Genomic DNA, 12,734 nt, shown 5'->3' with positions numbered 1-12,734 from the left:
AGAACAATGGACAGAATGCTGGGAAAAAGTCAGAAAGGTCTGAATTCAAATTCTGTGACAGAAAATCACTCAAACTCTCTCAATCTAGATTTTCTCATCTGTAAAATGGAAATAATAGTAACACCTATACCTCACAGAGCTGTTGGGAAAATCAGTTTAAAACTTTAAGGGATTATATAAAACTTATCTATGTGATTTTACTGATATTGTTGTTAATCAATTGAAACAGGTAACTTTATTGTACTGTAAAACATATAGACATAGTTTTAAAAAATACTCTGTCTTATCCACATCCTATAAGTAATAATACTTTTAAAATATTTAAGTTATTTAAACATTTAACTTTACCAATCTGCTTTGCTGCTCGCAATATATCTTTTAAGTCTTCATTTACAATTTGTACTTCCTTCTTCTCCAGATTGTCATCCACAAATTTTACAATTTTATTCCATGTCAGTCCTAAATCTGAAATTTGTTTCTGAAGTTTGGATCGTTTCATCTAGGGGGAAAAAAAGCATAACTCAGAAAAAGTGTTTTCTTAAATCCAATACAAATTCTGCAAAGTGCATTATGTATCAAATCTACCCATCAAGCAATAAAATCACACAGAAGATGCCAGACCTAGCGTTTGAAGGGTTCAGGGTCTACAGATGATGAAACTAAGACCCAAGGATATTAAATAACTTATAGTGAGTCTCAGAGGTGGAATCTTAACCCAAGCCCTCTGTATTAATCATGTTATAATTTACTAGTCTCCAAATTAAGCTTTATTTAAGGCCAACTTTTTTTTGGCTTTTATGGCTGTGTTCTAATACCATAAGCTTAATGCAAAACTTATTCAGTTTCTTTTCATGTACCTAATTAATCCAGCCAAACTAGCCTTACTGTTGTTCTTCATCTGTGACATTCTCTCTCCTATCTCTAAACTTTTCCAACAGCTGCCCAAATACCAAGAATGAATTCCCTTCCCAACCCTACATCTTAGAATCCCTTTGTTGTTGTAGAATAGTTTCAATTGTGTTGGACTCTTAATGACTCCATTTAGGGTTTTCTTTCAAAGGTACTTGCGTGTTTTGCTATTTCTTTCTTCAGTTCATTTTAGAAATGAGACAACTGAGGCAAACAGAATTAAGTGACTTACCCAGGATCATGCAACTAGAAAGAGTCTGAGGCTAAATTTGATTGAATTCAGGAATGTGGATCGTCCTTATTCCAGGTCCAGCATTCTATGAACATGACACCCAGCTGCTCCTTAGAATCCTTAATTTCCTTCAAAGTTTGGCTTTAGTGACTCTCAAAAAATTAATTTGTACCTCTACTCCATATGTTTTGCATATATTTGTGTACACATATAACCCTTTATATAATATAAGTTCCTTGAGGGTAGAAACTGCTTAATTTTCAACTTTGTTATCATACAGTGACCAGCACATAATAGGAGCTTAATAAAAAATGCTTAGTGATTAAATGAGGTGATTTTTTTTTAATTTTTCAAAGACATAAAAGTAAATGCAGTGATGACAATACCACTAATAAATTGGCCTCAGTTTTTAAATGCCTTGCCTTAATTATATGGTCTAACAGTTTATTATCATTAGATCTTTTTTAAGAAATAAAGCCAAAGAAAGGAAATTTTAGTATAAATAATGATTATAGCTAATATTTCCAAGTACTTTAAAATTTGTAATGCACTTTATAAGCAGAATCTCATTCATCCTTCTAATAGCCTTGTATGGCAAATTCCATTATTAATCTTCACTTTACAGATGAATATGGACAAAGGAGCTTCAGTTAACTTGCAGAGGGTTATACTGCCAGGAAGTTCCTATTGTAGTGATTCAAATCCAAGTTTGATTTCAAGTCCAGAGCTTTACATACTTCATCAAGCTACTTCATACTGTATAATACTACAGGAAAATATATTATTATGGTCTTCTTTTATGTGTGAGCCAAATATGGAAGCACAATTTCAAGGATAATATAAAGTCCTATGCCAGGATAATATAAAGTCCTATGCCAGGTGTTAGGGATACACAAAAACAAAAGCAGAAAACATTTACTCTCTTCAAGAAAATTAAATTATAAAAGAAAAAAACAAGTATCCCAGAAAGAATGAGAGTATTAACAAAAAGGGAGATCAGCAAGGCTTTCTCAGGGATATAGCATCTCAAATTATTATCCTTAAAGGTACTTTGAGATTCTGAAATACTAAAATGAGCAAGATATATAGACTTAATTTGGAACATAATTACTTATATTCATCACCAAAAAAATCCTTTCTTGTATGATAGAATTTCAAAAATATTATATTTATCCAAATATAAGTGTAAAGAGATAATGAGTAAATAGTGTCTTCATGTTCCTTAAATAAAATAGAGTAAATGGGGCAGTTAGGTGGCGCAATGGATAGAGCACTAGCCAGGAGGATTTGAGTTCAAATCTTGTCTCAGTCACTTAACATTTCCTAGCTTTGTGATCCTGGGCAAGTAACTTTACCCCAATTGCCTCAGCAAAAAAAAAAAAAAAAAAAAAAAAAAATATTTGTAGACATAAATCTAAACTTAGATGCTGACAGATATTTTATATATATATAACTATAACTTGACACTCAGTCAACAAGCATTTACCAAGTGCTACTATAATGGCAGACACTATACTAAGTTCTGAGAATACAAAGAAAAAAAAACAATCCTGGTTCTCATGAGGAACACAGTGTAATGGAGAAGACAATATACTAACAACGTACACAAAGGAAAAAAATTGAGGTGGTCAAACAGTAATTTTAGTAGACCATAAGATTAAGATTGAACAAGAAAGGCTTCTTACAGAATATGGGACTTCAGCAGAGAATTGAAGGAAACCAAAAGTTAGGAGACAAATGAGAAGGAAGAGAATTCAGGGCATTGAGCAGAGTCAATTAAATTATATGAAGTTAGGAGATGGAATATTCCTAATTCCATCCAGAAGAAGCAAGAAGGTAACTACCACTGGATCAAATAGTATAGAATGAGAAATCTGTATCGAGCAAGAGTCATCCTCAATGGGAAAGGGACTGGAGAAATCTAAAAGAAAGGAATTCACATAATTCTACATGAATTTAATCAACTCCAGTGAGATTCTTTCTGCACGTTAGCTTGAAGAGTAAAACTGTCTAGATAAACTTGACACCTAAACAGACCAAGGAAAATCATTTCAATAAATTATCAGATTGATTACATTAAAGTTACACTTACATAATGGAGATTCTTCCACATTAGTTTTTTTTTCCTCCTGAAGTAGTCACTACATGTACAGATGTCTCCAATATTGTTTTGGGGTTGTTTTTTTTTTTTTTTTTTTTTTTGCTGAAGCAATTGGGTTAAGTGGCTTGCCCAGGGTCACAAAGCTAGGAAATGCTAGGTGTCTGAGTCCAGATTTGAAGTCAGGTCCTCCTGACTTCAGGCCTGGTACTCTACCTACTGCACCACCTGGATGCCCCTCCAATACTGTTTTGTAAAATAAAACTATAACTCAAGGCACCTAACACTTTTAAGTTGGCCTATGTAGTTCTCCTCTGGTATTTTTTAAGTTTACCTTAATAACATACTACCAAACAATTAAACTACCAAAGAATTACTTTAGTAAGTAGAAAAAATAACAGTCAAAAGGTCAACAATATCAAAGGAATCAATTAAATATTGTATAAAATATGTAAAATATTATGTAAATATTAGTATGTAAATATGTAAAGAGGACTGTGGGAATATGGTGGAGTGGGACAGAAAATTCCAAGTGCTCCACAATTTCCTCCACAAACAAAACAAATTTGTACCTCAGGTCTACCATAGAGCAGTGAAAAGAAATGAGACTGGGGCAGAACAGATGTCCTCCTAGAACAATCTGAGAAGTCCCAAAGAAAGACTCCAGAAAGGAGGATTAACCTTTAGGAAGTGTAAACATCTCCAGGATACTGTGGAAACAGCAAGTGGGAAGCCTTAGGTATAGCTGGGTTTAGAAGTAACCTCAGTCTCAACCACAGGAATTTCTATCTCCCAGACAATAGACAATATGAGGGAATCAGAGGCTGAGTCCTGAAAGACTGCTCTCTTGATAAGGAATGTCTGAGAATCACTGAATGAATTCAGAAACAGTGGGACAGGGTAGCTGCTGACTGCTGTCACTTATAGGAGGGTAGTGTTCTAGGTTTTGGGTTCCAGGCTAGAAGGGAGAACTGAAGTGAAGCCGGAGGTACCTACACACACACACACTCTAGGACTAGAGGTGACTACACTATTTAAATTCTTATTTAAAAAAAAAAAAAAAAAAAGCCAGCAAAAAAAAAGAGAAAGAACACATCCATAGGAAGTTACTATGGGAATAGGCAATACTAGAGTATATCTTCTGAGGAGGATATTGAAGTAGGTGAAATGGGATATGTAAATTAATAGGAAAGGGATAAGGAGAGGTGGGGGAGTGGAGGGAAAAGATAATGAGGGATTCAGACTGACAGCAAAGAACTTAAATAATGGCAAGGAAAGATAACAGGTAGCAGTAAAGTGGAAGAATTAACAGGGACAGGAAATTAGAAATATACACAAACATAATAACAATGATCAGGAGAGGAATTTACTGGGGAAAAAATAGGGATAGTAATCATTGATCTCAAAGTCAAACTTAAAAATGAGTCAGAGATAAACAATTATGAAAACATATTATTATATATGATTCCTTGAAAGGAAAATTTTTTGTTGAATATTTTGAATCCTCCCTGATGTTTTACTGGGCACATGACATTTTGTGCTGTTGTTTTCTTCTTTTGTGTTTCTTTTTCTATTTTATTTTTTCCCTTACTTTGCATTTGTTTTAAATAAATATAAAAAAAAAACATTTTTTAAAAAAGATAAAATATGTAAAGGAAAAGGTAAAGCAGTTACAGATTTCAAATTATAACACAAGGTGGTAACTATCAAAACAGTTTGATACTATGTAATGGATTGATTTTGATTCATGTGACAGAATAGAAACAATAATTAGAAGCAAAAGAGCACAGTAACCTAGTGCTTGATATGGTCAAAGATAATAGCTATTAAATAAAGAGCTCATTATCTGACAAAACCTGCCAGGAAAACTGAAAACTAACAAGGCAAAAATCAGGTATGAAACCACATTTCAGACTATACCAAGATTAACTCAAAATTGATGCAAGACACAGAAATATATGATTATATCAATAAGCAAATTAGGAAAATACAAAGAAAATTACCTATCAGATCTATGGAGAGAAGAAAAGTTCATGACCAATATGAAAAAGAGAGGATCATAGTTGGATGAATAATTTTGTTTACACTAAATTTAAAAGATTTTGCACAAAGTAATGTGATCAAAATGAGAAAGAAACTGGAACAAAAAATTGTATAGCAAGTTTCTCTGATAAAAGTCTCATTTCTCAATATATATGGAGAATGGAGACAAATTTACAATAATTCCCCAATTGATAAATGGTTAAAGAATTTAAAAAGACAGTTTTCTGAAGAAATCAAAGTTCTCAACAGTCATATAAAAAAAATTCTAAATTGCTAATAGAGAAAACTGATTTAATACTTCACATCCTTCAAGCTAACAAGAGAGAAAATGATAAATGCCAAAGGAGATTAAAAAAAAACCACAGACACATTAATACACTATGGAGGAATTATGAACTAATCCACCATTCTGGAGAAAAATTTAGAATTATGTGAAAGGGCTCAAGATTTTTTTTTTTTTTTAAGTAAAGGATCAATATAGATAAAAATATTCATAGCATCTCTTTTTGTGGTGATAAAAAAAATGGAAATTGTGTGGATGCCTATAAATTAGGAAATGGCTGAACAAGATATGGTGTATGATTGTAATAATACTATTCTGTTGTAAGAAATGATGAAGTGATGGTTTCAGAGAAACCTGGGAATATATGAACTGATGTGAAGTGAACAAAACTAGGAGAAAAATGTACACAGTAATAGCAATATTGAAATAATGATTAACTGTGAAAAAGTTTGCAACTCTGATCAATGCTATAATTCATAATAATCTTAAATGATTCAAAATGAAAAATGCTCTCCACTTCCTGATAATGAATTGATGGACTCAGTCCAGACTGAAGAATATTTTTTCATTTTCTTTTTTTGTCATTTTCCCCCCTGTATCATAGAATGTGGAAATACGGTTAGTTTTGTATGGCTTAATATGTTTACATATGAACATTGTTATTTCTTGCCTTCTCAGTGGATGGGTGAAAGTTTGAAGGGAGGTAAAGAATTTAGAACTGAAAATTAGGAGGGATATGAGGGGGCGGGAGGAAGAACATGAGGAAAACAAGCATAGAATTAGCTATCCCATCCAAAAAATAGAAAACCAGTTGTTACTACCATGGTATAGATCCACTGTTAATGTGAATATAATATGTGAGGAATCTGTATACAAATTCAAGGCACCTAAATGTTACAATAGATAGAGCAGTAGGATTGGAATGAGAAAGACTCATCTTCATGGGTTCTAATCAGGCCTCTTCTTGGCTATATTATCCTAGGCAAGACACTTAACCTTATTTGCCTCAGTTCCTCATTTATAAAATGAGCTGGAGAAGGAAATGACAATCTACTCTAGTGTCTTTGTCAAGAAAATTCCAAATGGGGTCATGAAGAGTCAGACATAACTTAAAATACCTGAACAACAACACAAACTCAAAAATAAAATTGCACTACAATGTGCATTTTTATTTTCGAGTTTGCGTTGTCAATCAAGCATTTTAAATCATGTTCTACTTCAATCAGACTAGGTATAGTGATGATCTAAATGAAGAACTATCTTAAGTAACATTAACCTTGGATCCATTTGGCTAACAAATTACCTTACAGATGATCTTATTAGAAAAAATCTTTACATGAGTGTTCTTTGAAATCTAAGACAACAATCCAATCTTAAAGAAATGAGATTAAGTGTATATTTGAATCTATGTGGATATCTGAGTGTTTTATAGCACCTTTCACATAAAAACTGTTACCATTAAGTCAGCTGATTCTTCATTATAATCATCTTGTTTGGTGACATTTGAAAAGGAGCGCAATGCTCCTGTAAGACGAGGTAAGTCCATATTATTCACTTAGTGATCCATAGAAGAAGAAATGAAATCTTATTTCAATTTCTAAAACCTGAAACAGACAAAAAAAATTATTTGATTGTTTTTTCTTTAGCAAGTCAAATTCATCTCTACAAGAAAAACAATTGTTGAAATAATAATTATTACAAATTCTAAATGACTCACCTTCCATCTTTACAACACAAAGTTATTTAAATATGTGTTGTTTACATATTTCACATGTTATAATAAAATTATTAGTAAAAATGACTGTGGCAAATTCTCAATATTCCTTAAGGATCTGTACTAGAATTCCCTCAGAATAAGGAAATGTTAGAACACTACTGCAGTAAAGTGGGGAGAAGAGGGTGCTAAATTAAACAAAAGGCTTGCAATCACGCAAGGCTAACTATCTTTCCTCCTTACCTTTACAACTACATCTCTTTTAAATGGTTCTACATCAAAGGACGCAAGTTAGTGAATAATGAAAACTGTATGTTGTATTAGGCAAAAAAGAGATTCTTTTGTACTTTTAGATGCACTGACATCTTTCTAAATAATATAGTATCTCTAGAGCTCCTAATGGTACATCTACAGCAATTCTAGGTAACCTTGTGGGATTTAAGAACATGCAGATATTATAGATCGTGCTTTCCCACCAGGAAAACTTTAGCATTTTACTTTTTCAAAAGTAATGTTTCTTATTTTCTGAAAACCACAAAAAAATGATTGCTTATACACTAGTAATAAAAATAAAGCATTCAAAATAGTTTGAAACATTTTTCATTCATTTTCCTGTGATCAGTTGAAAATACTGAGATTCTTAAACTGAGTTTACCTAGAAAGATGTTATTCTGATGTAAAATAACTCATCTATATCATACTATACTCTCCACCATAACCTCTCACATTTTATATTTTTTTAATCCACAGTCTATAATCACAAGGCCTCCTGACAATAAAAATTGAATAGTTTTTACTTTCTCTCTGAAGTTTTATTAATAGAACTAGTCGATTTATATGAATCAATTATCTTATGGAAGTTCAAAGAGACAATTTGTTCAATATATTATTCAACAATTTAGATGCCAAACAGAACAGAAGATAAATAAATTTCCATTATTAAATATCTCTTTGTAATCTACCAACAATTCAAGTGTCAAAGCTTTTCTCAAGGATGTTTTGCATAAAGTAATATTTTATTTGGATTCACTTACTATGCAACTAAAATACCATTATTTTATACTTTTGAAAAAGGGCATATAGTTTCTCAAGGATTTTTCCTTCTCTGGCAAATGTCTCAAAAGTTTTAAAAAACATAAATAAGATCTCTTAGTTTTTACAACATATACTGTCTTATTTCTAATCACATATCTAATCAATTATTAAGCCAAAGCAATCCTGGCACTGTATAATCTAACTTGTTTACCTAAAAGATTAACATAGTATAGATATTTTGACTGAAATGTGGAATATTAGACTACCTTGATTTCAGCATTTTTAAATAATGAAGATATTACCAGTCATGTTTCCTATATTATAAAACTTCTAAGAAGTACTTATTTCTTTGACTCAAAAAAAATATAGGAAAAGAAGAGTATTTCCTACAGATCAGGGAATCTGTAGGTAAATTGCGCTAATTGTAAAATTAAGTTCATTTCAATAACTCTGCAAAGAAACCAAATAAAAAATGAACCAGTAAAACCACAATAAGTAAAAATAGTACCTATTATACAATTATAAGAAATCCAAATGGAAAAAACTGAAATAGAGATAATTGACAAATTATACTAAAAAAAATAATGAAATAAAGATCTTAATTTCAAACAAATCCAATTAAAAAATTAATCTGAACTAGTTGCAAAAGAACTAACTACCCTGGTCCAGATGAATTTACAAATGAACTCTATCAAACTTTTTAAGAACAACATTACACATGACAGGGAAAAAAATAAATAAATTATATATATATATATATATATATATATATATATATATATATATATATATATATATATATATATATATATATATATATATATATCATACTATTTTCATGAAACAAATAGTTGTAATGATTAAATCAGGGAAAGCTAACTTGAAGAAAAACAACTATATTCCAATATCACTAATTGATACTATTGATTCAAAGTCTTAAAACATAAACTTAACAAATAAAACACAAAGCAACATAATCCAAAAAAATTTTTCATCCTGACATATATGATTTAGACAAAATATACAAGACAACTAATAACATTAAAAAACATAAGCAGCAAGTCTCTAACAAAATATCAACCTCCTTTATTAAAAAAAAAAGTTCTACAAAGCACAAGCATAGAAAAGATATTCAGAATGATTAGAAAAACAAAAACAAAAACAAAAACAAAAACAAAAAAAGCAAAACCATAAAACCAAAAGCTAACACTGTATGTAATGGGGAAACAATAGAAGCTTTCTGTGTAAGTATAGTTTATGTGAAATTGTCTGAAATTTTAGAAGTGGCAATCAGGAAAAGAATGGAGAAAACTATTTCCATTTAAATATGACATACATAATGGTTATATTCAAAATCCCAGAAATTCAGGTAAGAAACTAATTAAGACAAAATAGTTTCCATAAATTATCTGGATAGAATTGAACCTACAAAAATTAACAATGTATCTATAATAAGTCTGTCCTTCCTTTTTTTCTTCCATTCTTCATTAGATAGCAATAAAATCCAAAAGGAAATAATAGAAAGGGAAGTTCCATTCAAAGCAAATCACAGAAAATATCTTGAAGTCAATATACCAACCTACAACCAAGATTTATATTGTTACATTACAAAATACTTCCAAGCAATAGCCTTTAAAAAATTGCAATAAAAATATCAAAGCTATTTAATGTAATTGCAAATTTATTATTAACAATGATCAAGTGGCTAGTAAGGGTCAGCTCCCAAAGCAAAGGTGATGAAAATTCAAAATTATCAGATGGTTTATATGAAATTAATAGTATTCCCAGGCAAGTTCATAAAGGAAAGGCATAGTCAACAAAACCAATGATCAACATTGTTATATAGACTTTGCAGAAAAGACCAGAAACAAGCATTCAAATTATCAATTTCAAGTATTCAAACGACTTCTGTCAATTTCTACTTGTATCAATTCAACACATTTTACAAATGGTAATCTCCTAATTCTCTTACTTTCTTCAAAAAAGAGGCAAATTAGAACTAATTAAATTTCATTCTGCTAAACCACAAACTTGATAAACCCTAACACACACACACACACACACACACACACACACACACACACAACCTTACAGTCTCATCTAATTTCTGAAAGAAATTTAATAGAGTAGAAGGTCATATATTAATGAGAGATACCTCTACTTTTATACAATATAAGGAACATTTAAAAAGGTTCCATACAATATTATCGAAATAAGTAAAAATAAATAATATGAATTGCATCTTATCCAAATACAATTTGGATTATATCTTTTTTTCCCTCAAGTTATCTTTTCCAAGGGGGAAGCTAGGTGGCAGAGTGGATAGAGCACTAGCCCTGAATTCAGGAGGACCTGAGTTCAAATTTGATCTCAGACACTTAACACTTTCTGTGTGACCCTGGGCAAGTCACTTAACCCCAGCCTCAGGGGGGGGGTGGGGGGGAGGAAGTTATCTTTTCCTAGAATGTAGCTTTCTAATTAGAAAAAAATCAGTATTCTAATCTGAAAGAAGTTTTACTAAATTCCTTAGCTTAGCAAAAGGTATCACCAGGATTGAAGTGAATATGTTCAAAGTTTGTATTTGTATACAATTAATGCAAAGGCTATTACAGATAACCCTTAAAAAAGTTTTTTAAAAGGAGTTTTATAAAATTCATTTAAATATAGCTTTTAAATAACTAAGGAGAGTGTAGGGAAATGCTTACACTTTAGGACTTAAACTAGGCCCCCAATAAACATCCCAAAAAAGCTCTAAAAAACGAGACAAAAGGAACAGTGATAAAGAAAACCAAAAAAGAATCACTTATAAACTCCTCAATCCAACCAAGGAATATAAAAAATGACTGTCAGAACATTGCAGAAGTCCTTAATGGAGATAAACCAAGAAAGGTGGAAGACAGTCCAAGGCAGCCCAATCCCACAGAAGGAAACGGACTGAGAAGCACACAGCACAAGGAAGCTTAGAGCCTTACACAGGGAAGCTATGAAGCCCTGTGTACAGAAAGACAGGTTCAAAACAGCATCAATGTAGCCCATTCCTAATCCAAAATCTAGGCAACATGAGACTGAAATAACAAAAGAACACAGATAATTCCTGTAGAAGCTGAGGTCTTAGTAACCATACTCAGAAATAAATAGGGTCTGCCTATATTAGCCAAGAGTAAAAAAGTTTGACACAAATATAGAAGCTCCCGTATAATTCTGAAACTGGTAGTAAAGAGAAAAAAATACCTTATACTGAATGAAAAAAAAAAAAAAAGAAAAAAAGAAAAGAAAAAACCTAAATAGAAAATGCAGAAGGAGAGGAAATCCAGAGTAGGACCTGGGGGGAGGAGAGAGGGGGAGATGAAATATATAAAATAAGATCATTAGAGAGAAAAGAATGACAAAGAGAATTTTTAAAACTCATTCAAGAATTAAAAGTCCTGAAAGCAAAAATAAGCCAAAAACAAGAAAAAACTTAATGAAACAACAAAAAAATTAAAAGGGGAAAAAAAAAAAGAAAACTCAAAACAGAACAAGGAGAGACAATCTAAGAATTACTGAACTTCTTGAAAATCATATCTAGGATCAAGAGTCTTTGGAATAGTAATGCTTCCAGCACAATGAGCACAGTCATCATTCTAGGACAATATCCTTGTGGAGCTAAAGCCTGGTAACTGTTCTTGCAGATGTTACAGCTACATCTACTAAAGACCCAGGAGGGAAAGTTCTTGGTACCCAAATCCTTGGCACTGTTAAATGGTTCAACATCAGAAACTAATGATTAGTAAAAATTACATTTAGTAAAAATAACATTAAAGAGGTATTATCCACTGTTTTGCTGTTATACCCTAAGGAATATAGGACCTTTTTATCTAAAATGTGGTTGTTATAATTCCTAAATTATTATTTTGTTGTAATTATGAGAGCTCCTTGAGAATAGGGATTATCTTACTTTACTATTCATATCCTCAGTATTTGTCAAAGTGCTTTACACACATTAAGTTTTAAGAGATGCTTCATTCACTTATTCATTCATTCATGACAAAAAAAGTTTTGATACCATATTTCAAGAAATCAAAAATAAAAACCATACAGATCTCTTAAAAAACAGAAGCCAAAAATATCAAAATTAAATACCAATTAGGATGAAACTATCATTTTAAAAAGTGAACTATATCAGAACTGAAGTGGAAAATAATTGGGCATAAAAATTTCCAAAAGTGTATCTTGTTTTCCCCCAATAAGATTATTATGTAACTTATATTACTTTACCAGCACTTTAATGAAGAGTGAGGGGTGGGGATGATGTTCAAGTTAGGCTAAAAATTTTGCTTTCTTTGCAATCACAAAAATAAAATCTAGAAGTTGGAAAGGGGCCACAAAGTTCTCTGGATTAACTCATGACCTAATGCATAAATGTTTAAAAAAAAAAAAA

At 31.3% G+C, this 12,734-nt stretch overlaps 1 protein-coding gene across 3 annotated transcripts in view; it reads right to left on the bottom strand.

The window, feature by feature from the left end:
* The window catches only part of ASCC3 (activating signal cointegrator 1 complex subunit 3), a 325,569-nt gene that overhangs the window by 303,925 nt on the left and 8,910 nt on the right, over positions 1-12,734 (bottom strand). For all 3 annotated transcript variants that reach the window (XM_074310218.1, XM_074310220.1, XM_074310219.1), the window contains exons 2-3: positions 7,022-7,169; positions 349-499 (exon numbers count right to left, since the gene is read on the bottom strand). In XM_074310218.1, the coding sequence (XP_074166319.1) occupies positions 349-499; positions 7,022-7,111 (241 nt within the window). In that variant the 5' untranslated portion in view covers positions 7,112-7,169. The remainder of the gene's footprint in view (positions 1-348; positions 500-7,021; positions 7,170-12,734) is intronic.

The sequence above is a fragment of the Sminthopsis crassicaudata genome, chromosome 4 (genome assembly GCF_048593235.1).
Source record: "Sminthopsis crassicaudata isolate SCR6 chromosome 4, ASM4859323v1, whole genome shotgun sequence".
Taxonomy (NCBI): Eukaryota; Metazoa; Chordata; class Mammalia; order Dasyuromorphia; family Dasyuridae; genus Sminthopsis; species Sminthopsis crassicaudata.
Note: the sequence above shows the minus strand (reverse complement) of the source record. Positions and strands in the feature narration are given on the sequence as shown.